General features: G+C 45.6%; 6 protein-coding genes across 9 annotated transcripts; 5 read left to right on the forward strand and 1 right to left on the reverse strand.

Moving 5' to 3' along the window:
* Nucleotides 1-308: 308 nt before the first annotated feature.
* BDCG_06216 lies at nt 309-4,042 on the reverse strand. Of its 2 annotated transcripts, none has more exons than XM_045421941.1 (4): nt 2,214-4,042; nt 1,845-2,126; nt 1,611-1,744; nt 309-1,543 (listed from the first exon to the last, which is right to left on the reverse strand). In XM_045421941.1, the coding sequence occupies exons 1-4, from the start codon at nt 2,303-2,305 to the stop codon at nt 783-785; spliced, it is 1,269 nt and encodes a 422-aa protein (XP_045277695.1). In that variant the 5' UTR covers nt 2,306-4,042; the 3' UTR covers nt 309-782. The 2 variants fall into 2 exon arrangements, with proteins under 2 accessions (XP_045277695.1, XP_045281588.1); XM_045421942.1 differs by having other exon boundaries at nt 336-1,543; nt 1,820-2,126; nt 2,214-4,024.
* Nucleotides 4,043-5,736: 1,694 nt separating this feature from the next.
* On the forward strand, nt 5,737-8,817 carry BDCG_06218 (choline transporter). 3 transcript variants are annotated; one of them, XM_045421944.1, is made up of 6 exons: nt 5,737-6,181; nt 6,361-6,407; nt 6,482-6,561; nt 6,636-7,128; nt 7,207-8,207; nt 8,266-8,817. In XM_045421944.1, exons 1-5 carry the CDS (start codon nt 5,957-5,959, stop codon nt 7,964-7,966), a joined length of 1,605 nt encoding a protein of 534 aa, XP_045281589.1. In that variant the 5' UTR covers nt 5,737-5,956; the 3' UTR covers nt 7,967-8,207; nt 8,266-8,817. The 3 variants fall into 3 exon arrangements, with proteins under 3 accessions (XP_045281589.1, XP_045277696.1, XP_045281590.1); XM_045421945.1 differs by having other exon boundaries at nt 5,765-6,181; nt 8,264-8,796; XM_045421943.1 differs by having other exon boundaries at nt 7,207-8,817.
* Nucleotides 8,818-9,083: 266 nt separating this feature from the next.
* Nucleotides 9,084-10,283, forward strand: BDCG_17263 (uncharacterized protein). The gene has a single exon (XM_045426407.1). The coding sequence runs from the start codon at nt 9,507-9,509 to the stop codon at nt 9,852-9,854; it is 348 nt and encodes a 115-aa protein (XP_045281591.1). The 5' UTR covers nt 9,084-9,506; the 3' UTR covers nt 9,855-10,283.
* Nucleotides 10,284-13,149: 2,866 nt separating this feature from the next.
* On the forward strand, nt 13,150-14,169 carry BDCG_06219 (uncharacterized protein; the record flags this gene model as incomplete). The annotated part of the gene is made up of 1 exon (XM_045421946.1): nt 13,150-14,169. One exon carries the CDS (start codon nt 13,150-13,152, stop codon nt 14,167-14,169), a length of 1,020 nt encoding a protein of 339 aa, XP_045277697.1.
* Nucleotides 14,170-14,715: 546 nt separating this feature from the next.
* Nucleotides 14,716-16,500, forward strand: BDCG_06220 (succinate-semialdehyde dehydrogenase; the record flags this gene model as incomplete). Its single annotated transcript, XM_045421947.1, has 4 exons — nt 14,716-14,745; nt 14,851-14,938; nt 15,019-16,266; nt 16,364-16,500. 4 exons carry the CDS (start codon nt 14,716-14,718, stop codon nt 16,498-16,500), a joined length of 1,503 nt encoding a protein of 500 aa, XP_045277698.1.
* A 1,263-nt stretch (nt 16,501-17,763) lies between these two features.
* On the forward strand, nt 17,764-21,467 carry BDCG_06221 (glutamine synthetase). The gene is made up of 3 exons (XM_045421948.1): nt 17,764-19,375; nt 19,451-20,729; nt 20,922-21,467. Exons 1-3 carry the CDS (start codon nt 18,251-18,253, stop codon nt 21,149-21,151), a joined length of 2,634 nt encoding a protein of 877 aa, XP_045277699.1. The 5' UTR covers nt 17,764-18,250; the 3' UTR covers nt 21,152-21,467.
* The last annotated feature ends 68 nt before the right edge of the window (nt 21,468-21,535 follow it).

A 21,535-nucleotide genomic window follows, 5' to 3' on the forward strand; every position in this document is an offset into this window, starting at 1 on the left:
CATACCTATAACTCGGTATTTAGCTACTCAAATGGTCAATTCCAGGTAAATAGAGGCATTGGCATTGGCAAACTGTTCCAGATGGCTGCTGAAACATCGTATTATTTGGTTCTGCGGAATCATCAGAACACCTTAATTGATTGCAATGCATTTTGGTGCAGACATATAGTTAGCCTCATCTTAGAATAACTCTAGAATCAAGTCTATATTTAGCTAGTGACACATATAAATAATATATGAATTCTAGATTTCAAATCAGTCGCACGAGTATCTTTTACAAACGTTGAACAGTTAACTACTCCGGATCATTTCACTTTTAGAAGAAAAGAATGCTGACTTTATCATCATCTAAAGCTGTTCCGTGACTGTATATATATATCTTTTGATAAACAAAAAGCCCTGTTTTAGGGATGTGCTGTTAACAATGGATCCCTCACTGAGCGGGTGGTTTAGACAAACAGACTGAGATATAAAGCAATCTATATTTACATTTCTATACTGTATACACTGAACTAGAGCTGATCAAATGCCACCAGCTATAAGAACTACAGACAATATGCAGACACCTAATTCTAAGCAAGCAACAAACATCAAATGTCTATATGCCTTTCTACACCTCCCTGTGAAAAAGTAGACAAATGGACAAATGGCCAAATGCCACATGCAAATCCTCGCGGTGCCCAAGATGGAATTAGTACAGGTACAGTTAGGATCAAAACGCCAAAAACTCCCAGGCTCGTTACAAAATTTGCCCATTCCCTCATATAAAATATTCTGCAGGCTTAGCTCTTCATATTTGGATGGCCAACTTCATCGCTGGATATTTTATGCGATGTGTCCCATTGACCATAGGGGAAAGCTTGTGCCGGCCGTGTAGGTCGGGTAATCGGTTGGAATGGCGGGCTGTCATTAAGATTTTGATGGTGTTCCCCTCCTATATCGCTTCCATCCCGCGCGTCTTCCGACTGCACTGTGATGGTAACATCCTGTCTGATATGCAACGAACGCACCGAATTGTCGTCATCACTGCTAATTGCGGTAGGGCTGTGATGGCCTTTTCCATTCATGGCGGACTTTCCTGTGTCGACTGTTGATGTCAATCGGGTGAAGGATTGTAGGTTGTAATCCATAGACTGAAGTGCTCCTCGTGACGAGCGCCCTGGTGCAGATAGTGATGCTCCAAGGCGACCTGTTGGACCCGATCCTCCACTGGACCAATTCTTGAGTGCGGGGAAAATGTCGCGCAGCAAAGACCAAGTGAGAGGTAGATTTGTCACGAGCACTGCAACAGTGGCCTCTCGGAAGTACCAGTTCAAATAAACGTAGGAGATCAACGAGGGAACGAGGCAGTATATTTTGGTGAGGAGGGCGGCTATGATGACGAATATGCCGAGCCCGAAGATGAGAAGCAGGATGGCTTTCTGTTTCAGCGGTAGGCGGACAGACATGAGGAGCGGGATGCCTACGAGAAGCATAAATATGTCGCCGGTGATGCCTATGCAACCGTTGACAATTTCGTAATACTGGTAGGACGAGCACTGGTCTGTATTTAAGTTAGCGTTCACTCCCCGCCAAAAAAGGGAAAGGAGCAGCTTCTATCAAGCACGAACAGTTTGGTGTGGGCACCGCCCAGTGATCCGTGATCGGTCGACATATGAGAAAAAGCGCAAGTTCACTTCCGACGAATGACCCTGCAGTGTATATGGCACAGTAGTTAACCAATTTTCGGTGGCGCAATCCGTTCCTATTCAAATTACACATTAGCAAAGCTAGCGGCACTTAACGGGTTTTGCTTGGGATTTTGCGCAGAAACCCATACCCAGTTAAGGAAGTGGTTCCCTTACGTGATACGCCCATATATTATTAACATGCAAAACTTCATGGTCCAGATGGTGAGGACCATCATGTGTTCAGAGACATATACCCATTTACTCCCACTGATACGCGCCGCCGTCGTCTCAGGAGTGAGTGCCAATATTTCTTCTTCGGATAACAGGTTGGAGCCTCCGCCACTAATGACTTGGTTTATCGAAACGCATAGAAGAGTAAACCAAAAGACAACTGTGAGCATGAGGTAGTCGTCTAATTGCAAGCCGCCAAATCCAAGTCGCTTTACGCGGGCAACGCTGTCATAATATTAGCATCGGAAACGTTATATTTACTCGATATGGAGGCAGACGTAGTGCACTGCAGTATGGAATAGCACTACTTACCCCCGACAGGCAATAGCAAGCATGCCCACGCCATATAGTGTCCATGTCTCAGTCTTGAAGTTTTGAACAAATTCGGGGTCCGATAAAGACATCTTCGCCCACTTTCTCTGGCTTTTTGGATTTCAAACTCCTTATAAGCTTGATATGCTTTCCGAGAGGGACCAGTTTCTCACTCAAAAAGGGTATAATCAACCAAGTTTCTGCCTTCATCGAAAGTACCAAGGGGTAGAAAGGCAAGAGGAGAGAATCACGGCGAGGATCCAGGGTTTAAGAGAAATCCGATTAAATGCACCCAGTGCCATGGGCTGGATGGACCTCTTTCCCTTCAGTTTGGTTCCTTGTAATCCGAAAATACTCCCTGTTATTTTAGTCTAGAAAAAAATCGACTTATGTATGCAGGCTGCTAAAGAAGGAAGGAGAACGCAATGAAGAGGGTGGGCAACAGTAATTATTTGAGTGCTTCCCAAACGCCTTGCCACATGCGGTGACTAACACGTCTGATCGTCTACGGAGTACACTGTTCATGTTGATCCTGGCATATCAAGAAAGAGGGGCCCAGCGATGGCGCCAGATGGGGGGGACCTTGGAACATATAATTGGCCTATCCGGTAGTAAAAATGAGAGGGAGATATGCTCCACACCTAGAAAGGTGGACAAGTCAAACCTACTTATGGCTGCCCATTAGACCCGGTTTTCTCTCGAAAGATACAAGAGAAGGACATCGTGGGAGAAAAAAAAATATCAGTAGCAGTCAAATTCATAATAACCAAATTACTGAAATCCAAGATCCCTGGAGATTGTCACTTTCCAGCCGGGGATGGAGGATTTTGGGGACAGGGGCAGCAGGGCGGGCTGGCCTCCAAAGGGCTGTGACTGCGATACTTCGACTGAGTCCGGTTGCAGGTTTAAGAATTGGAACCCAGGGAACCCCTTTTCCGCGCGACGCAACGCCAAACTCCGAGCTGAGACTCTTCTCTCTGATTTGGCCTTCTTCTTCATCCCCTCTCCACAAGGGCCTGGATGGGAATCTGGAAGTGCATTAACCAATGGAAATCAAGCTAGAGGCCGGAGGAGAACAGCCATAGTTAGTACCAAGAGTTATTAATAATGAAGCTTGAAACCTCGCTTAAAGCCAGCAGCCGAGTCGGGTAACTGGAGCTCGGCAGCTGGCTGGCTGTGGGTGATTTTGTTTGAGAAAAAGTCCGGATGCAGGATGTCTTTCATGGTCGGCTTTGAGATTTATCCTCCATTCCACATGGTTTGTGGGGAACATGAAAAAGAAAAATGAAATGAAATCCCAAGAACGCTGCTAACAGATCGCCAGCGAGATGGGACATCTGGGGGGAGGGAGGCCGATCGATTTGTGTCGATGGTCGGGCTAGGGAAGAGCAGATCGCGCGTGAGAGAGAGCATTGATGAGAGGTTTGTGGCCGGTTGGACTCTTTGCGCAGATCGATCCATGTCAATCTCCCCTTGGCATGCGTGTTATTCCAAGCAAAAGATCTGATCCGGAGCATCATGTTTTTTTTCCTCTGTGACCGTCAGCCAGTGCCGAGGGGCGATGGCTGGAATAACTAAGCGGGGGAAGCCACACTTAATCCCCCCTCGGTCGCTCACACGGCTCCGATCCCCTCATGGGCCAACAACATCCGCCCGCACTTCCATGACAGTAGTAGTCCCTGGCAGTTCCTGGATGCTGAGTCTGGTGAAGTCACAGCAACATAACATGGTTCTGATGGATTCATTAGAAAACTTCCTGGCGAGAAGGCACAATTCTTCGCATGTGAACTAAAAATGGCGTCGGTACTGTACAGTAGTTTGCGCGTATGGGGCCCGGGTTGGTGGCTCCTTGGCTTCACTTTTAACTTCCTATGTTTCGCCAATAACTAATGGTGAAGTTAACTATACTTAATCGGTAGCAAGTGGCACAGTACAGTGGGTAAACTTACTGGCTGCTTGAGGAACTTTTCGTGGGTTTCATTCACCTTATCATATTTCTTCTTGACGAAAACAAATGGCAGTCAAGTCATGGTCAAGGGACAATGTCAGGATGGGAAATTGTTGGAGGGGATGAAAATGTGCGCGTTAATATTGTATAACCTTAACTACTTCCATCCAGCCTTGACTGCAACATTTTCCTGCATCAGTTATTTGCTACCGCGGATAGAAAACACCACAGAACCTTTGGGATGTCTACAGTACGTACAGTACCTTGCCCCTTCGACATTGGACATGAAGAAATACGCTGAAACCGCGCTCCATCCAATGATGCGACGCTTCTTCAGGAAAACAAAATAAATATCTTCATCTTAGCCCGTCGTGCTGCTTGCAGGGCGCCAACTCATTCTCGGATCTTGGGCCATTCATTTTTGGCTATCAATTGTTGTTACCAATCTAATCCTCCGTCTTTGTTACAGTGGTAAATGAGATCAAATTGCTTTTCTATTTCAAAATTTTAGATTTTTGGAAACCGGCCAATCGATGGGCATGATCCTTGCTGAAAAGACTTATTTAAGTTATTTGTTGTTAACTCTGTGCTATCTCCAAAAACAGCAGAAGAAGAATAATAAGAAGAAGAAGAAGAAGAAGAAGAAGAAATTGGAGCTGGGTTTCAAGCCATGATCCTCACCATGGCCATCGTGGTGTCAAAAAAGTTACATATTTAGCGGAAGAACTGTGGAATTCGAACAGACCTCGTTCGCCTCTTCTCCCCTTGCCGCCGCTAACGTTAAGTTAATACTTAAGTTGATAATAACTTATCAGTGTCCTAAGGCCGATTATGAGAAGAGGAAGTGAGAAGAGAGAAGAGTAGTTAACTAACTTATTTCCGGCTTGCTCTCGAATCCGAAGAATGCGGGAGCCGTATCGTATCGAGCTCCCTCCGGCCAGCCATATATACATATTATTATTTATTCTTCTACCGAACGTTCCGTATTCTTCGACTAGTACGGAGTTTAGTCCGTAGTTACCGATGTCGTTATCCGCAGCAGAGAACAGGGCTAAGTTAACTAGTTAACTTTACTACTGGCGAGATCTTCGATTTCTTCGACGGCCCAACCAACTAGTAGGGATGTAGGGATGTAGGGATGTAGGGATGTCCCCAGCTCGCCATGCAACTTTAACCCATCCTCCTTGTCTTGTCCTCCTCTCCTCATCTTATGGACATGAATGCACGCGGTGGAAGTCTGTTACATGCTCAGCTCAGCTCAGCTCAGCTCCACCAACCAGCCCAGCCATGTCCCCTGACTGTATTCCCATCCTAGAGTAGTTGATTATTTTATTTTTTTCATTTTCTGCTCCTTGCCTGAAGCTGCCAATAATGCCCCGCCCTTGTTTGCTTCTTCTTCCCCCTCCCCTCGTAGTTCTACAAGTCTGGGCTTTTCTGTGCGGTGTTCTTGGAGGATTCGGGATAACAATCGAATCTCGGACGAAGAGAAACAAAACCAGCCAGCCCCGACCGTTAGGAGTCCGTCTTCACTATTATTATTAAACAGTCTTCTTACGCGCTTGTCTAGTTCTTTTTTTTTTTTTTTTTTTTTTTTTTTTTTTCACTTTTTTTGCCTTTGCTCTCCCTTGGTCATTTTTTTAGTGCTCTGCTACACATCTACTCGCGGGTCAACTTTTGCCCTTTTTGTGTGTTACAATGACTGCGGGAAGTTTACCTTATTAATATTTCTTTCCCCCAGGTCCGAAATTTTATACTCACCCAACATCGGACCAGCACCTAACGGCCGTCAAGAATCATGGCCAAGGAGAATTTGGTTGAGATGGATGTTCATCCATTAGACGGCCAAAGTCAAGACGGAGTACTCTCCACTAATTCCAGTGAGGCAAAACCGTCCTCAAGCCCCGAAGTGGTTAACGCCTCAGGGCACAAACAGGAGCTGCACCGCAACTTCAGCCTGTTAAGCATTTGTGCCATTGCGATCACCACAGGAAACTCATGGACCGCAATGGGCGGCAGTCTCGTATGTTGTTATAACCCTCGTACACTGGAGAAGAAGAAGAAGAAGAAGAAGAAGAAGAAGAAGAAGAAGAAGAAGAAGAAGAAGAAGAAGAAGAAGAAGAAGAAGAAGAAGAAAGAGAAGCATAGGAATGATTCTTAGAGGAACGCGTATAAGTTCTGACCTTCTCGTTGCCGTAATAGACTGTCGCTATTTACAACGGTGGACCGCCTGGTGTTATTTACGAATTGTGAGTTTTCAGTCACCCCGTATGCAAGAACTCTCCATATACTTGACATTTTCTAATACGGGGATCTACTGTAGCATTGCCGTCGCAATATGTTACTGGTTTGTTGCAGCGTCCATTGCTGAATTGGCTTCCGCGATGCCATCAGCGGCGGGAGGTAAGCCGTGCTCCGATGCAGACCATCAATGGGGAATCATGCGAGTTCGCAGCTAACTAGACATTGGATCATAGTCTATCACTGGGCGAGTGTAACAGCAGGGCGATATGGTCGCCCCGTAGGCTGGCTCGCTGGCTATTGGAACTTTTTCGCCTGGGTATTTGGTGCTGCCTCCATAGCTTCAATTCTTGCCAATCAGACCGTGTCAATGTACATGCTCTTCCATCCGGAGTTGGAACCACAGGTATGGCATGTGTTTGTCAGCTATCTCATCTGCTCGTGGTTGTGCTGCTGCATTGTGATGTTCGCCAACAAAGCATTGCCGGCCACCAGTAATGTGGGCATGTTCCTTATCATCGGCGGTGTCATTGTTACGATTCTGGTCTGCGCCATTATGCCCCACGTGAATGGGACCGGATATGCCTCGAACGCCTTTGTCTGGAAGGACTGGGAGAACCAAACCGGTTATTCTAGCAATGGTTTCGTCTTTGTCGCCGGCATGCTTAATGGTGCGTACTCCGTCGGCAACCCAGACATCACGAGCCATGTTGCAGAGGAGATCCCCAGGTACGAATCTCTCTGTTATTAGAGACAACTGGATGTGTCTTAGCTATAGCGTACTAATCAAACCCTCCAACTCACTAGACCAAGTCGCAACATCCCCAAAGCCGTCTTGGCTCAAATGATTACGGGTTTTATCACTGCCGTAACCTACATGGTAGCCCTCCTCTACTCCATCAATGACCTCCCTGCCATCCTCGAGAACAAATCCACCTTCCCCCTAGCTGAAATCTACCGACAAGCCACCGGCTCCAGCGGCGGTGCCCTCGGCCTCCTCATCGTCGTCTTCCTGCCCACCTTCATCACCTGCATCGGCTGCTACATCACCGCCGGGCGCACGCTCTGGACCCTGGCCCGCGACAACGCAACCCCATTCAGCGGCTGGACGTCACGCGTCAGTGGCACCTTCCACAACCCTTTAAACGCTACCTTCGTCTGCGGCTGCATCGTGACGGTCATGGGCTGCATCTATGTAGGCTCGTCAACGGCATTTAGTGCGCTCGTCGGCTCGTTCGTGCAGCTTTCGTCGCTGTCATACACCGCTGCGATCCTGCCACACCTACTGGGCGGGCGCTCTACGGTCCGGCCCGGCTATTTCTTCATGCACGGCTGGATTGGGTACATTGTCAACACAGTTGCATGTCTGTACATGATGGCGTTCATTGTGATATTCTCGTTTCCGTTCGCGCTGCCGGTCACGGCGCAGGATATGAATTATACTTCGCTGATTACGTGGGGATTGACGATTTTCGTTGCGATATGGTGGCTGTTCAGAAAGGGGAATTACGTTGGGCCCAAAGCGGTACCGCTGGGAGAAGTGGTGTTGGCGAAAGATGCGCTGTGATCTCGTGCTTTCTTCTTTTTTTTTTCATCCCCTTTCCTCGAACCGAGGGTCTTCCCCTCTCTATCAAAGGGGCTGTATTTTTGGATATATACTGCCTCGACTCCGGGGGGGGGGGGGGCAGAAGTGTAACCTGGACGGGTTAATATGCTGGGAGAGCCGGGGAATCCTCTTCCTCTCTACCCCATTCTCATAGACATCTAGATCGTATATGTTGTATTCATTTGATGTCGTGTACATATATGTATGTATATATATCTCCTCGACACTCGCCTCTAAAAAGATTTACTAATAAGTTAGAGTGTAATATATTTAATTTCACAGACCTGCTCGATTAATTATCCCTCGTCATCATTAAAAATTATGTCTTCCCAACGCTTTAACCTGCATTTCTTACGGATTGAGTGCGGGTAGACGGGCAAGCGCTTGCTTTCGGGGCTTGACGATTGGAGATTTGTGAATTAATATATTTATATTCCACCATCAACAGCAATGCGGTGATTCCCTTCGAATTTAAGATCGAAAAATCTCTTGAAGAAGCGTTTGTGCTCTGCCGCAAGTTGATAGAGGAGCAATTACTCGGTAAAGTGCTGCGGAAAGAATCTTTTGCTGCAATGAGTTACGCCCACAAAATTCAACAGGATGCACATATTATGTAACTAAATCTGACTCTATAATACTACGATAATGCCCCGGTATTTTCGGTAGTTCCACCATAATATTTTAGTGGCATTCTAACCATCATTCTGGGGGGGGGGTATACGTGGCATTCTCGCGTTGAGCGCGTTCTCATTATTATTATAGAATAATCCATAGAGGAACCAATAATCATATTAATATCTAGTATAGCCACCACCTGCCTGTATAACTATCTGACAGTGAGCTGGCATCTCTGCTATAAGCTCCCATAGCTGCTCCTCTCTTATAGCATCCCAGGCAGCTCTAACCACTCCTTGAAGTGCATCCATCATAAGACAGATTCTCCTCATCCCCCATGGGTCTCCTGTATCCACAGCTTCATATGATTCCATACAGTCTCAATTGGGTTCAAATCCAGAGAATAGGGCGGCCAGTATGCTTCTGAGGAGTAGCTGTACCCAGATTGCATCTGTATTGAACCCCTCAATAGGTAATCTCAAGGTGATTGGAGATCCTTTTCATAAGTCCAACCAAGACTGTGAAGAAGAAGAATATCTCAACATTGATCACAGGTTAATTGCTTTGGAGGTGTAGCAGGAGGTTCCGGATCTTCTGGAGGTGCAATTAGAGGTTCAAGAGCAGCAAGGAGGTCCATCTTGATAGAGAATAATAAATAATAATAGCGCGTACGAGAATGAAGAGAAGAAGAATCTTCTATTTGTATGGGGATGATTGAGAACGCGCCCACCCCGGACCGGATTGATGGTTAGAATTCCACTAAAATATTAGGGTGGAACTACCGAAAATTGAGGGTCATACCAGCGCAAGTTCCCTCCGGAGGTGAGCTCGCAATTGGCCGGTTTGAAGCCGCAACCGTCGTGGCGCAAGAGCTAGAAATAGAATCATGAGTATCCTATGCTGGTCTTTCGTTCCTTGTCTATTCTTCCCCCATACGAGAAAGGGTGCTCGAAGTCAACCTATCTATCATCCATCCGTGTCTGTTCTGTTAAGCCAACTCATCAGACAACGATTTGGACCTCCACCATTTGCCGGATGTGGTTTGGTCGGTGATACGCGTCCCCTTCCAGAAGTTCCACTCCAAGAAGCGAGAGGATACGGAGCTAACGCCCAGAACAACGTCAACCATTCCATCTCTTGCGACAACATCGTGCTGCGATGGCGGGGGGAACGCTCATTTTCTGTCTGTGATCATGTAATCTTTCTAGCCTTCGAAGAGCTGCCGGAGCGCTAAGCGCATGAGCATACGTAACGTAATCAACCACCTAACGCTCGTTTACACCTAACGCTCGCACAAATCTTACCTCAATCTCCATGTTCAAACACCCACAACATGGACCACGAATCAGCTATACAAGCAGTGATTGATGATTCGAATGACTCCTAATTGCACTACAAGTCTACAACTGCAAAAAAATATGGAATCAGTTATCATACATTGTCACAGTGCTATAATAACCTCTAAATATCAAGAAAGAAAGCAATCTCTATTCACTGTCAAAATCTTTCAAATTTGCAAGAAGAACAGCTTCTTTTTCATATCAATTGATTGACAGATTGTGATTTCTCTTGTATGTCTCAAATTCTTCATAATCTCATTGTTGAGATTCTAAAATTGTCTGTGAGAGTTAACTGAGTGTCATGATTCTTGTAAGAGGCCTACGCTGAATAGATTGATATGATATTTATAGATCTTATATAACAAAGTGAAAAATGTTAGAGAAGGAAAAAAGAGAAAGTGCAGAAATCAGTGATTAAAGTGATTATTTATATATGTATATAATGAAGCTTCAGAGTGAAAGAATAGAGATTTTATATATATAATAAAGCTTCAGAATGAAAGAATAGAAATTTCATAAGTTTTTCAGTCAAGAATTGATAACTGAGAATTAAAGCTTTCAGTAGAATCTATAAAGTGTAATAAAATAATCTATATAATTGATTAAGTGTAGCTTGTTATATTAGCTCTCTCTTTTCAGAGATAAGATTATATATAGTTTTTATCAGTTAAGAGTCACTATTTCAGATAATACAGAGCTCAGAGTTTAAATTAAATAATTATAATTAACTTAGATAATAATAAATGAACTTACTAAATCTCTAGACACTGTGATATTTATATAATTCATGATTTTACTAGATTTTACAGGTATAAAAGTTGAGAATGTTTAATTTTACATTTATATTTAATTTTGACAGACTATCTTGATGATTTGAGTGTTTTTATATATAATTCTTATTATCTTAAGAGAGAGTGTTGACTGTTACAACTTACAGCTATTACTTATCTCAATAAGCTCAGACACTTCTTCAGATATTCATTACTGTTTTAATACTGAATTAATAATTATATCATGAGCTAATCTCAAATAAGTAATAAGCTAACTCAAATAGTAAAATCAGATCATATAAGTGATAATATCTTACAAAGTATCTGAGAAGAAACAGTTTCTGATTATTAATAATATAAGAAGAATTTACTCAGTACTCTAAGTATGAAAGAGAATTTCAACTTAACTTTATAAATTCATCATTTCTGTATTATCTTAAAATCTTAGAATAACAATATTCTTATAATATATCTGATTTTTATATTCATATCTTAAGTTCTTAGAATAGAAGTATCATCTCAAAGTTGACTAGTGTGTTTTTAAACACAGGAATTTTGATTCAATTTCTCATATAAAAAAAAGCTTTTAGAAATTCTGAGATCAAAAAATATAATCATTTTCAAGAGTATATATGATATATCTATCTTAAATATAGATTTTTTTAAAATATTAAAGAAATATTTCTATTCTTCTTCTCTTTAGCTATAAGCTAAGGTGATTTTCAAATCTCAAAGATATGTGGATATATAGTAATAGAAAGTCAAAGTTAAAGAATCTGAAAAATCCTTGTAAATCTCAGAAATCTTCATTGAAGATGGAACCATTTCTTCTCAGACTCTCTGGTGAGGATTGCTCTGAGCACATGACTTGTATCAAAAGTAGGTTAGTGTCATGCCGGATTAACTAGTTAATAATAATGCTGCAACCCGTTCAAACCGAGCCAGAGGTCTGAGCCCGCTGAGATAAGGCTGTTGCGGTTAGCAATCCCACTAGATCACGTGACACACCACTATATTATGTTCTTGTAGATAGATCTATCAATACAACCTTCAACTATCCTATACATTAGGTGGTTGATTATGTTATGTTCCCCCACAAAGGCTAAATATAGCCGTGGAAAGACGGGCTTTTAGGCGGAAAACTGGGGGAATTTCCGCGAGACGGTCTTGTCGCATGGAACAGAGCGAGATTTCTTGCAAGGATGAACATTGCTGCTGGTTTCGCTAGATACTATTTCTCCTGATATTGTATCATGTTGTAGTTCGTAGCAGAGGAGTGGGTAATTCCCACCTGGATCGTGGGCCTGAGTCTCTTTTTGCGCTCGCATAGACTGTCCGGATATAACCAGCGGAAATCTGGCGAAGAGACGAAAACTTTGCTCTGTAGGAGAGTATAAAAAGACAAAGACATGACAGAGGTCTCTGTCTCAAGGAATCGACGGTGGGTCGTAATTTTCAAACACCGCAGCCAATGAGAAGAAGTATTTTCCCATGTTCAGTTCAATCGAAGAAAGCTCTCCAGTTCCGCCTCTTATTTTAGCTTCCAGCTAATCAAGTTAACCAGCAGAAATGGTTTGTCAACGCACATGGCCCACTAAAACGCGACCAATGGCCCAGGAATCCATGGACGGATGTTTCCGGTTCCTGTTCCTGTTCCCGAATGGTTCATTCAAAAAAAAAGCTGATATTGGGAACTGTGCGAAGTACGGTATAGGACACGGGATATCCAATGGGTGGTAATATGTGTCCGAACAATACTCCGTTACAGGCCTACGCTTTTACATGTTACATATATAGTACGATACGCAGAACACATATAGTTATACGACCAAGGTGGGAATTTAGAGTTGTATATATATATACCTTAGGTATATGTCCCTCGCCCCCAGCGATTGGGTCTGCTTCCGCTCCTATTTCCCTGCCGAGAGATATTGTTGCCCTGCACAATAATGTTACCAGCTCGCATCGAGTGCTGATCTATTCATCACATTTTTTGTTTGTTTGAAGATGTTTGAATAACAGGTTTCCCATTTGTGCCTACTGGGCTGTCGCAGCCGTTGGTGGTAAATTGTATTTCTCATTCCATCCCCTGCGTGATCTGACTCGAGTGGTACTTGTTGTTCCCGTTTCTGCATCTCAATGTTGCCTAGGTTTCCAAGCTAGTTGACATCACTTGAAGAAGTCTCTTGAGCTGAGAGAGGGAAGGGGGGAAAGCCACAGAAAAACCATAATAAAGACGGAGACGGTGCAAAACAAGGACGAAAAGGAGAACGCAGGTCTCCATCACCGGAGCTGCAGATCTGTTTGGGTGGATTTGACTTTGTTGGAGCAATCTCCACACCAATCCCGTTGGTGATAGATCAAACGACGTGAGACTTGGAGGACGAGAAAAACGTACTGTACATATATATATATATATATGTATGAGATGAAACCAATCTCCCTCCTTCAGTCTCTATTACTTGTGCACGCCGCCCTTGCCGCCCCCGCCTCGCCCAATATACGGCCCCGGCGATCAAGTATCGGTATCCCCAGGGCAGACACTGACCTCGACAATTCCTCTTCACACACTTCATCATATCAAACCCAGTCTGTTGTTTTGACAGGTAGCCGACAACTCAGCATCACTTCTTCGCAGCGGGCACTTAGTACACGCCAGCTCAAACTACTCAGAGATCTAAACCTAAACCACATATCCGACAAGGAACTGCGAAAAATCATCCTCTGGCTTAACGAAAAGTGGCCAGCTGCTGATGGCCTGATACAGTCCATACAAGAGCTGATCGACATCGGGTATCCAGACCAATCGTCTTCATTATCACCTGAACCGTACTCAACGATCCACGACAAACCATTGCCAACCACCTCTCTTACATATCAGGCGCATCGATTCGGGGACAGCGCGAGTCCTACCTCCAGCTCCCAGGTAACATTGACATCCGCAGGATTCACAAAGGAATCCCTTACACACTTCCCGATCAGCGCAGTGTCCGATATCAAACCTCCTATCATCTCGAATATTCCAGCACTCGCAATCTCAAGCATCGCATCATCATCATCACTCCCTACCCTTTACCTCGCAACATCGCCACAAGCAACAATGACAGCGACAGCAAATAACCATGATACCAACCTCTTCACTGTACTCAAAATGATGGATACCATCGATGAGCTCATCATCTGGGTATCTGAGAGGCCCGCCTGGGTGGCGACATTTATCGTTTGTGCACTGGTACTTCTGTTCCTCATCTCCATTGTGATTGTGGAAGGGGCGGATTTCGCCTACGCTTTTGTGAGTACGAGGTTGGCGTCGTGGGGGTGGAGGCGTCGGAGACCGGCCATTCACCTATCTGGGCCAGAGAGGCGGCTCATCACGGCTCCTACGGCAGATAGTGATGGTGAAAAGAGGGAGGAAATGAATTATGGGACGTGTGATTAGAGGGAGTAGTGCTTATTGATTCCTTGCTGTGTTTCTTTCTCTCATGTTGGGAATTCTCTGTTGCAAATGCATATACCCACACACTTGCAGTGTTCTCTTTGTCCCCCTAAAGCTCGGCATTCTGCTCGCCCATATTTTTATATTTTCCTTTTTCTTTCTTTCTTTTCTTTTCTTTTCTTTTCTTTTTCTTTTCTTTTTTCTTTTTTCTCCCTCTGAGCCGAGAGAACGCGGGCGAGAGCCGATCTCGGCAACCCACCCCGCGCAGTGCCGGAGCCGCAGTGCCGAGCTCAATCCCGGCGGGGATTATCACCTATCACAACATCGCGAATGGGAAGATATTCTAAATTTGTGTGTAGGTGACACGGGGCTGGGCTGGACCTACAAATATTGAAATTTAATATAATTTGGTTCTTTAATTGTTTGGTTCTGCGTTTCTTTATCTTTCTCTATCCCACTCACATAGTCTCTCTCTTTCTCCTTACGGCAAAATAAACTCGTTTGAAGCAGACAGCTCCGGTTAACATAGTATCAATCTACGCTTCCGCCATGGCTAAGCAATATCAACTTCCCTTCCAGGTATGTGGATTCTATAAACCGGGCGTTTTGTTTTTCTAGCTCCTGTTAGAGCTGGTAAGAAGCATTTGCTGATGATGAGTTGCTGGTGGCCATGGATGTGTGTAGTTGGATGATCCAACTCTGCTACATTTCGACTCCTTCATCAACAACGAATGGGTTACAGCAGTAGATGGTAGCCGATTCGAAGTCTCTGGTAAGACTAAGACTACTTCTCCACCTCGAGACAGCGAAGAAGACGTAAAAATGTTAGCTAACCATACGTCCACATCACAGACCCAGGCACCTCCCTCCCATGGGGCAGCTGTCCTAACAACTCCGCTGCCGATGTTCCCAAAGCCGTCGAATCCTCCCACGCCGCCTTCGAACAATTCAAAAAAGTAAACCCCCGCATCAGAGCGCAGCTCTTGATAAAATGGGACGGCCTGATCCGCGAGGCGCGTTCAGATCTCGCCAAAATCCTTACTCACGAGACCGGAAAGCCGATCGCGGAAGCGTACGGTGAAATCGACTATGCTCTAGGCTTCACATGGTGGTTTGCCGGCGAGGCAGAGAGAATCCAGGGCGGCATCGCCGTACCCTCAGCGGCCAACAGGCGTGTATTTACAATTAAACAGCCCATTGGCGTCGCTGCGGCATTGATCCCATGGAACTTCCCCATTGCCATGGCCTTGCGAAAGGCCGCCGCAGCCTTCGCCGCCGGCTGCACGATGATCATCAAACCTAGCCCCGAAACGCCAATCACCACCCTCGTAATTGCCCATCTCGCCACAAAGGCCGGCTTCCCCCCCGGTGTCCTCAATGTCCTGACGACCGACTTGGATAACACTCCAGCTCTCAGCGAAGCGCTCTGCAAGCACCCACTTGTCAAGAAAGTGACATTCACCGGCTCTACGCGCGTCGGCAAACTAATTGCCGCCCACTGCGCCCCGGGCCTGAAAAAGGTCACGTTGGAACTAGGCGGGAACTGCCCCTTCATCGTCTTCGACGACGCAAACCTCGAGCAAGCCCTGGGCCAGCTCATGTCTCTCAAATGGCGCCATGCCGGCCAGGCCTGCATTACCGCCAACCGCATCTACGTCCAGAGCGGCGTGTACGAGAAATTCGCGCAGTTGCTCAAGGAGCGCACCAGCGCCCTCGTTGTGGGTCATGGCGCCAAGCCTGACACCACCATGGGCCCCGTTACCACGCCACGCAGTCTCGACAAAGCTGAGGGCCAGGTTGAGGACGCCGTGAAGCTGGGCGGGAAGGTTATTTTGGGCGGTAGGCGGAAAAAGGACTGCGGTGGCGGTTATTTCTTTGAGCCTACCATCATCACGGATATGAAGGCGGATATGTTGATATCGCGGGAGGAGACGTTTGCGCCAATTGCGGCGCTGTATAAATTTGAGACGGAGGAGGAGGCGGTGAAGTGGGCGAATGACACGAGCATGGGGTTGGCGAGTTATGCGTTTACAAAGGATGTCGATCGTATGTGGCGGATGCTCGAGAATTTGGAGGCGGGTATGATTGGGTTGAATACTGGTATGATTTGCGTGTTTCTTTTTGCTTCTTGGCTAATCTATTTTTTTTTTTTTCTGTTAAATCTTCCTGCTCTTACTAATATTTGGGTGAAAAATAGGTAACTCATCCGCTGCAGAATCTCCATTCGGCGGTATTAAAGAATCCGGATATGGCAAGGAAAGCGGCAAAGACGTCGCTGTTGCGGAGTACTTGATCACCAAGACTGGCACTTTTACACTGGAAGGGCAGTATTAGTGGGAGATGTATAATATTGACTTTTACGAGGGATGGGTTTTCTAAGTTGTCCGAATGAGAAAAAATATAATAGAGCTTTGGTATCCGAAGTGTCTGCCGATCCATTACATTCCATTCAGCCCTCTACATTTCATCCAGGGCCTACCAGTCAGGTAATAGACTGTCCATGGCGTTACAAGCTTCTCTGAGTGTTTGTCCCCCTGAAAGACCTCCCTTGAAATCAAAGAAATGCGCTCCTCGTGCACATTTCAAACACAGCCATTAAGTGGACAGATAACCACTAGATTGCGCGAACTGCCACATTGTTATGGGGCGGAGAAGGGAAATATGGGTCGAACTAGGCTGGACGGTGAAGGGCCTTCTATGATGTATGATAGCGGTCATTTTCATATCTGGTATTTTTAATATTTTACACTCCGGTTCTCAGCCGGGGCTTCTAATAATAAATAAGGTTGGTCCCGGTGGCGACGGTCCACGGGAGGCTTCGAACGGAGAGAACCTTAATTTGTCGGGCCAATGGGTAGTTAATAATATATTTGCAGAGACTGAGAGAAGAGATGAGGGAAGCTTATCGAGTTCGAGAATAAAAAAGGGAGTGTTCCTTGGACGTTTTCGAAAAGCAGTTATATCTGTAGAGTATCGTCACCCAGTTGTTTGTATTCCAATTTTTGAGGCATGATGAATTTGATTTCTCCTTGCTTTAAGTTAGTTACTCCGTAGAGTGTATTTATATTTCGAATCAAGGCAAAGATGAAGAAGAGGATAGGCTTCTGCGACAATAACGTCTCCTTTTAGTCGATTTCGTGAAGGATATCAACAAAGCAGCAGCCAATGGACAGAACGAGGAGTGACTTGATACAATAAGGTCCTGTTTAGGCGACGTTAGTTATGCTCTGTTCAACCGTTTATTAAGATGCATGAGCGGCATCCGGGATAGATGGGTGGAGCAGGGAGAAATTCCTGTCCCGTCAAATGTATATAAGAAGGATCCGGAAAGCATTCCAGCTTCACTAGTAAGGTATCTTTAAAATGCTTCAGCGTGGCAAGATACCGGTGCTTAAGCAGCAGTTCGAATCCACCATTTATCGCGTCAAGAACTTTGATACCTCCGCCAAATGTCGTTGTTTGACTGCGGGCGCGCTACTTCGTAGTGACTTCGGAGTCCATTAAGTTAACTAGTTAACTTACATGCCAATCATCCACTAATAACTAGTTAACTAGTTAACTAACTACCCGGCGGCATCCTTTACAGCCTAGACTCTTGAGAAAGGGAATCTGTAAATTCCGCAGAGATGCCAGCACTGAGGAAAGCGTGCTATTTCAATCCTCCAACACACTCTCTCAATACATATACATATATATATATATATATTTCAACCCCAGATAATTACCCCAGACCAAGGGCTGCTCGCTGCTACTCTCCGTGCTATGGATATTAGGGCCCGGCAATCCTTGCTAGGTCGCTGCTCCCTCGCTACTTGGAAGCAACCGGCAGTTGTCAGTCGTGTCTCGTGTAGCAGGACGCATGAAGTAATCTCAACGACGCGTGTGTTTCGGCCGTTGCGGGCGAGGGATGGTTTATAAATGCGAACATCTTCTTCATGCTCCTACGTTTCTGATACTTCCTGGAATCTTCATCAGTGCAAGCCAGCGCAGATAGTGTTCTCTACTTTACTTTCTTTCTCTGTTGACTCCTGGATCGAATAATCAATCGCACGCTCGTTTCCTACTACTACTACCTACATAACAAATGGCCGGCGAAACAGCGCTCCGCCGTCTCATCTACGACCATCCTATTATCGACAACCATGCTCACAATATCCTTAAAGCAGACAGTGCCTCCAATTACTCCAAGTACCCTTTTGAAGCCATTACCTCGGAAGCTCAAGGCGAATCCCTTGAAACCCACGCAGCCAATTCGCTCGCGCTAATCAGAGCCGTCAACCAGCTAGCAGAGCTATTTGGATGCGCCCCCGAATTAAGCGCCATAAAGTCCGCAAGAGAAAAAGAGATTGAGAATGACTATGACGATCTGGTCAGAAAGTGCCTCGCGGGGACCCATATGCTATTGATAGATGATGGCTTGCCCCCAGGAGATATGGAGGCATACTCATGGCATGACCAATTCACCAATGCAGCTTCGAAAAGGATCGTTCGCATTGAAGCCACCGCTGCCCTTATAATCGGGGAACTACTTGAGGCCCGGAACATTTCCCGACCATCCCCGCCCTTGGCAGAGCCAGAGAGATTGACACATTTCTGGGATGCCTTCCGGGCTAGCTTTTTAACAGTTATAAATAACGCGTTGGATGATCCTGCTGTTGTTGGTTTTAAGTCTGTTGTCTGCTATAGAACCGGACTCGTGATTGAGAAAAGTTCCCCGGAAAAGCTATTTACCACCTTTGAAACTTACTTTCGCTCCTTCGTCGAATCTGGGGAAACCAGAATCCAGAATAAGCCATTGAATGATTACCTTGTTATTTCAGCTCTTGATCAAATCTCCAAGCGGCCAAGGAGCTTGAGAAAACCAATCCAGTTCCACACCGGCTTAGGAGATTCTGATATAAACTTGTTACGGTCAAACCCTGCCCACCTACAGAATCTGATTGAAGAGTATCCCGATGTGGATTTTGTGCTACTACATTCATCATACCCATACACTCGAGAAGCAGGCTACTTGGCGAGCATATATGCGAACACATATCTAGATATTGGTGAGGTCTTCCCCATGACCAGCCGGGATGCTCAGCTCTCGGTCCTCCGACAGAGCCTTGAGCTGGTTCCCAGTACCAAACTCCTTTGGAGCACGGATGGCCATTATCATCCCGAAACATTCTGGCTTGCGAATAGGCAATTCCGGCAAGCCTTAGATACAGTAAGCAATGGCCCATCCCGGGATCAATTTGGTCTACAGCCCTGCATAATGTTCGTTAAATAACTATTCCGCTAGGTTTTTACAGAATATGTTCACCATGGGGATTACACATATGACAAAGCCATGGATTCTGTCCGCGATATCTTATTTTTCAACTCAAATCGACTCTACAGGCTCGACCAATCCCCAGATAGCCTTCATTTCGATTCCAATTCTCTTCAAGCTTGCGACATAGGTCCAGCGTTATTTCAAACAGCGTCAGCACACACACCAGAGGACATACTTAAAAAATTCCTTAGTAAGAAGTCTGTGGACTTTATATGGATGCAATGGGTTGATTATACGGCCACCGTGCGTGTTCGAATGTTTCCAGTCCGAGAATTCAGTAAAATTGTCCGTTCAAAGCAGAGAGTAGGAATCGGTCTTGCTGTGATGAACATGCTGCAGACTGACAAACTCGTAGCCCCTGAGCCATTGACCGCTGGTTCCTTCATTCTAACCCCTGACGTTTCTACTCTATGCCGGAACGTCGGACTCTCTTCAAGCAGTGCGACGGTTATGACTTTCTGGAAAAATGAGGCAGGCGGTGACCTTGAGGGTTGCCCTCGAACCACTCTTCAAAGCATTGTCAACAGGTGCCAAAGTGAATACGGCATTAAAACACTTGTGGGTTTCGAGATAGAAGTGGTCTTCATGAAGATTTCACAATCAAAGGACGGAAGTTCCACCACCTACTCCCGTTGGTTCACCAATCATTCGTGGTCCAACCTCACCGCAGAAAATGTTCAGGCGCTGCAAATGATTGAAAAGATTGTCGATAAACTGGCAGATATAGATATCCGCGTTCAGCAATTCCATCCTGAATCCTCCCCCGGTCAATTTGAGTTTGTTTTACCTCCATCCACCCCGCTTACCGCCTGTGATACTCTCATCAAGGCTAGACAAACGATCACCGACATTGCTGCGCAATATGGTGTGCGAGCCACGCTCCACCCTCGCCCCTTTGCCAATGCTGCAGGCACCGCAGCTCACGCCCATATCTCTATTACTCCACCAATCCTAAGAGACAATTTTCTAGCAGGAATACTCCATAATTTACCCTCAGTGTTACCTTTTACTTTACCGCAAGATGCCAGTTACGAACGGGTTGTTGAAGGGATCTGGGCGGGTGGGGTATGGGTAGCTTGGGGATATCAGAATCGCGAAACACCCATCCGCGAAGTATCTGCCGGCCACTGGGAGTTTAAGTCCATGGACGGCTTGGCGAATCCTTACCTGGCAGTTGCTGCGATCATTGGTGCGGGATATCTAGGCATGAAGGGCAGGATGCCGTTGACAATCAAGGGGTGCGACGGTATGAAATTTTTTCCAGTCCCTTCCAATTATAGAATATGCAGCCTTGGCCCATATCCTCCCCTCCCCCCCTTTTTTTTTTGTCCGCGATTGAAGGTCATCCTTCGCTCCGTTTTCCCCGTCCCTTTCATCATCATCACACATTCATTGCAGAAGAATCAAACTGACCCATTCATTCTCGAACACATTACAGTGGACACCGCAACCCTCTCACCCTCCGAACGCGCCGCTCTATCAATCACAACCCGCATGCCCTCATCGCTAGAAGAGAGCCTTAGAGCCCTCGAAGCGAACCCCGACCTGCAAGCCCTCCTAGGCCTCGACTTTGTCAGGCGGTACATAGGCGTTCGACGCGGGGAGCATGAAATGCTGAGCGCGATGGGCGCGGAGGAGAGGTGGAATTGGTTGATTGCGAGGTATTAATGATTTGGCGGGGGTTTTGATTTTAATATCCTAAATTATTCGGGATGTGATTGGCCTGTTTACACCTCCTCACCCTAGTTTTCATCCTCTGTCTGCTCTTCGTTTCTATTCGCAGGACGTTTTTATGACATCACGACCTTTCTTTTTTGTCCCTTCTGTTCTTCCAGCATGAATTAGCAGAGATTCCCCCCCTGGTGCTACATAGCTATCAAGTTAAGTTAAAGCAGTATTGTTAGTTATCGGTAACTAGAAACCTTTTTTTAAATAAGATTATCCTTAGGTTTTTATCACATTTTTCTTTTTTTTCTTTCTTTTTCGAGTTTTCGGCAATTTATCATTTTACATACTTATTTACCCCTCATGATTGCTCATCAAGCAAAATAA

Source organism: Blastomyces dermatitidis (assembly GCF_000003525.1).
Source record: "Blastomyces dermatitidis ER-3 genomic scaffold supercont1.6, whole genome shotgun sequence".
Lineage (NCBI taxonomy): Eukaryota > Fungi > Ascomycota > Eurotiomycetes > Onygenales > Ajellomycetaceae > Blastomyces > Blastomyces dermatitidis.

Coding starts and splice junctions, on each gene's coding strand:
- BDCG_06218 (XM_045421943.1), top strand. CDS start 5,957: ATGGCCAAGGAGAATTTGGTTGAGATGGATGTTCATCCATTAGACGGC. Junction 6,182..6,360: donor CCGCAATGGGCGGCAGTCTC/GTATGTTGTTAT, acceptor TTGCCGTAATAG/ACTGTCGCTATTTACAACGG. Junction 7,129..7,206: donor GTTGCAGAGGAGATCCCCAG/GTACGAATCTCT, acceptor CCAACTCACTAG/ACCAAGTCGCAACATCCCCA.
- BDCG_06221 (XM_045421948.1), top strand. CDS start 18,251: ATGGCCGGCGAAACAGCGCTCCGCCGTCTCATCTACGACCATCCTATT. Junction 19,376..19,450: donor TCCGGCAAGCCTTAGATACA/GTAAGCAATGGC, acceptor CTATTCCGCTAG/GTTTTTACAGAATATGTTCA. Junction 20,730..20,921: donor GACAATCAAGGGGTGCGACG/GTATGAAATTTT, acceptor AACACATTACAG/TGGACACCGCAACCCTCTCA.
- BDCG_17263 (XM_045426407.1), top strand. CDS start 9,507: ATGAGTATCCTATGCTGGTCTTTCGTTCCTTGTCTATTCTTCCCCCAT.
- BDCG_06216 (XM_045421941.1), bottom strand. CDS start 2,305: ATGTCTTTATCGGACCCCGAATTTGTTCAAAACTTCAAGACTGAGACA. Junction 2,127..2,213: donor CTTGCTATTGCCTGTCGGGG/GTAAGTAGTGCT, acceptor ATATTATGACAG/CGTTGCCCGCGTAAAGCGAC. Junction 1,745..1,844: donor ATAATATATGGGCGTATCAC/GTAAGGGAACCA, acceptor TAATTTGAATAG/GAACGGATTGCGCCACCGAA.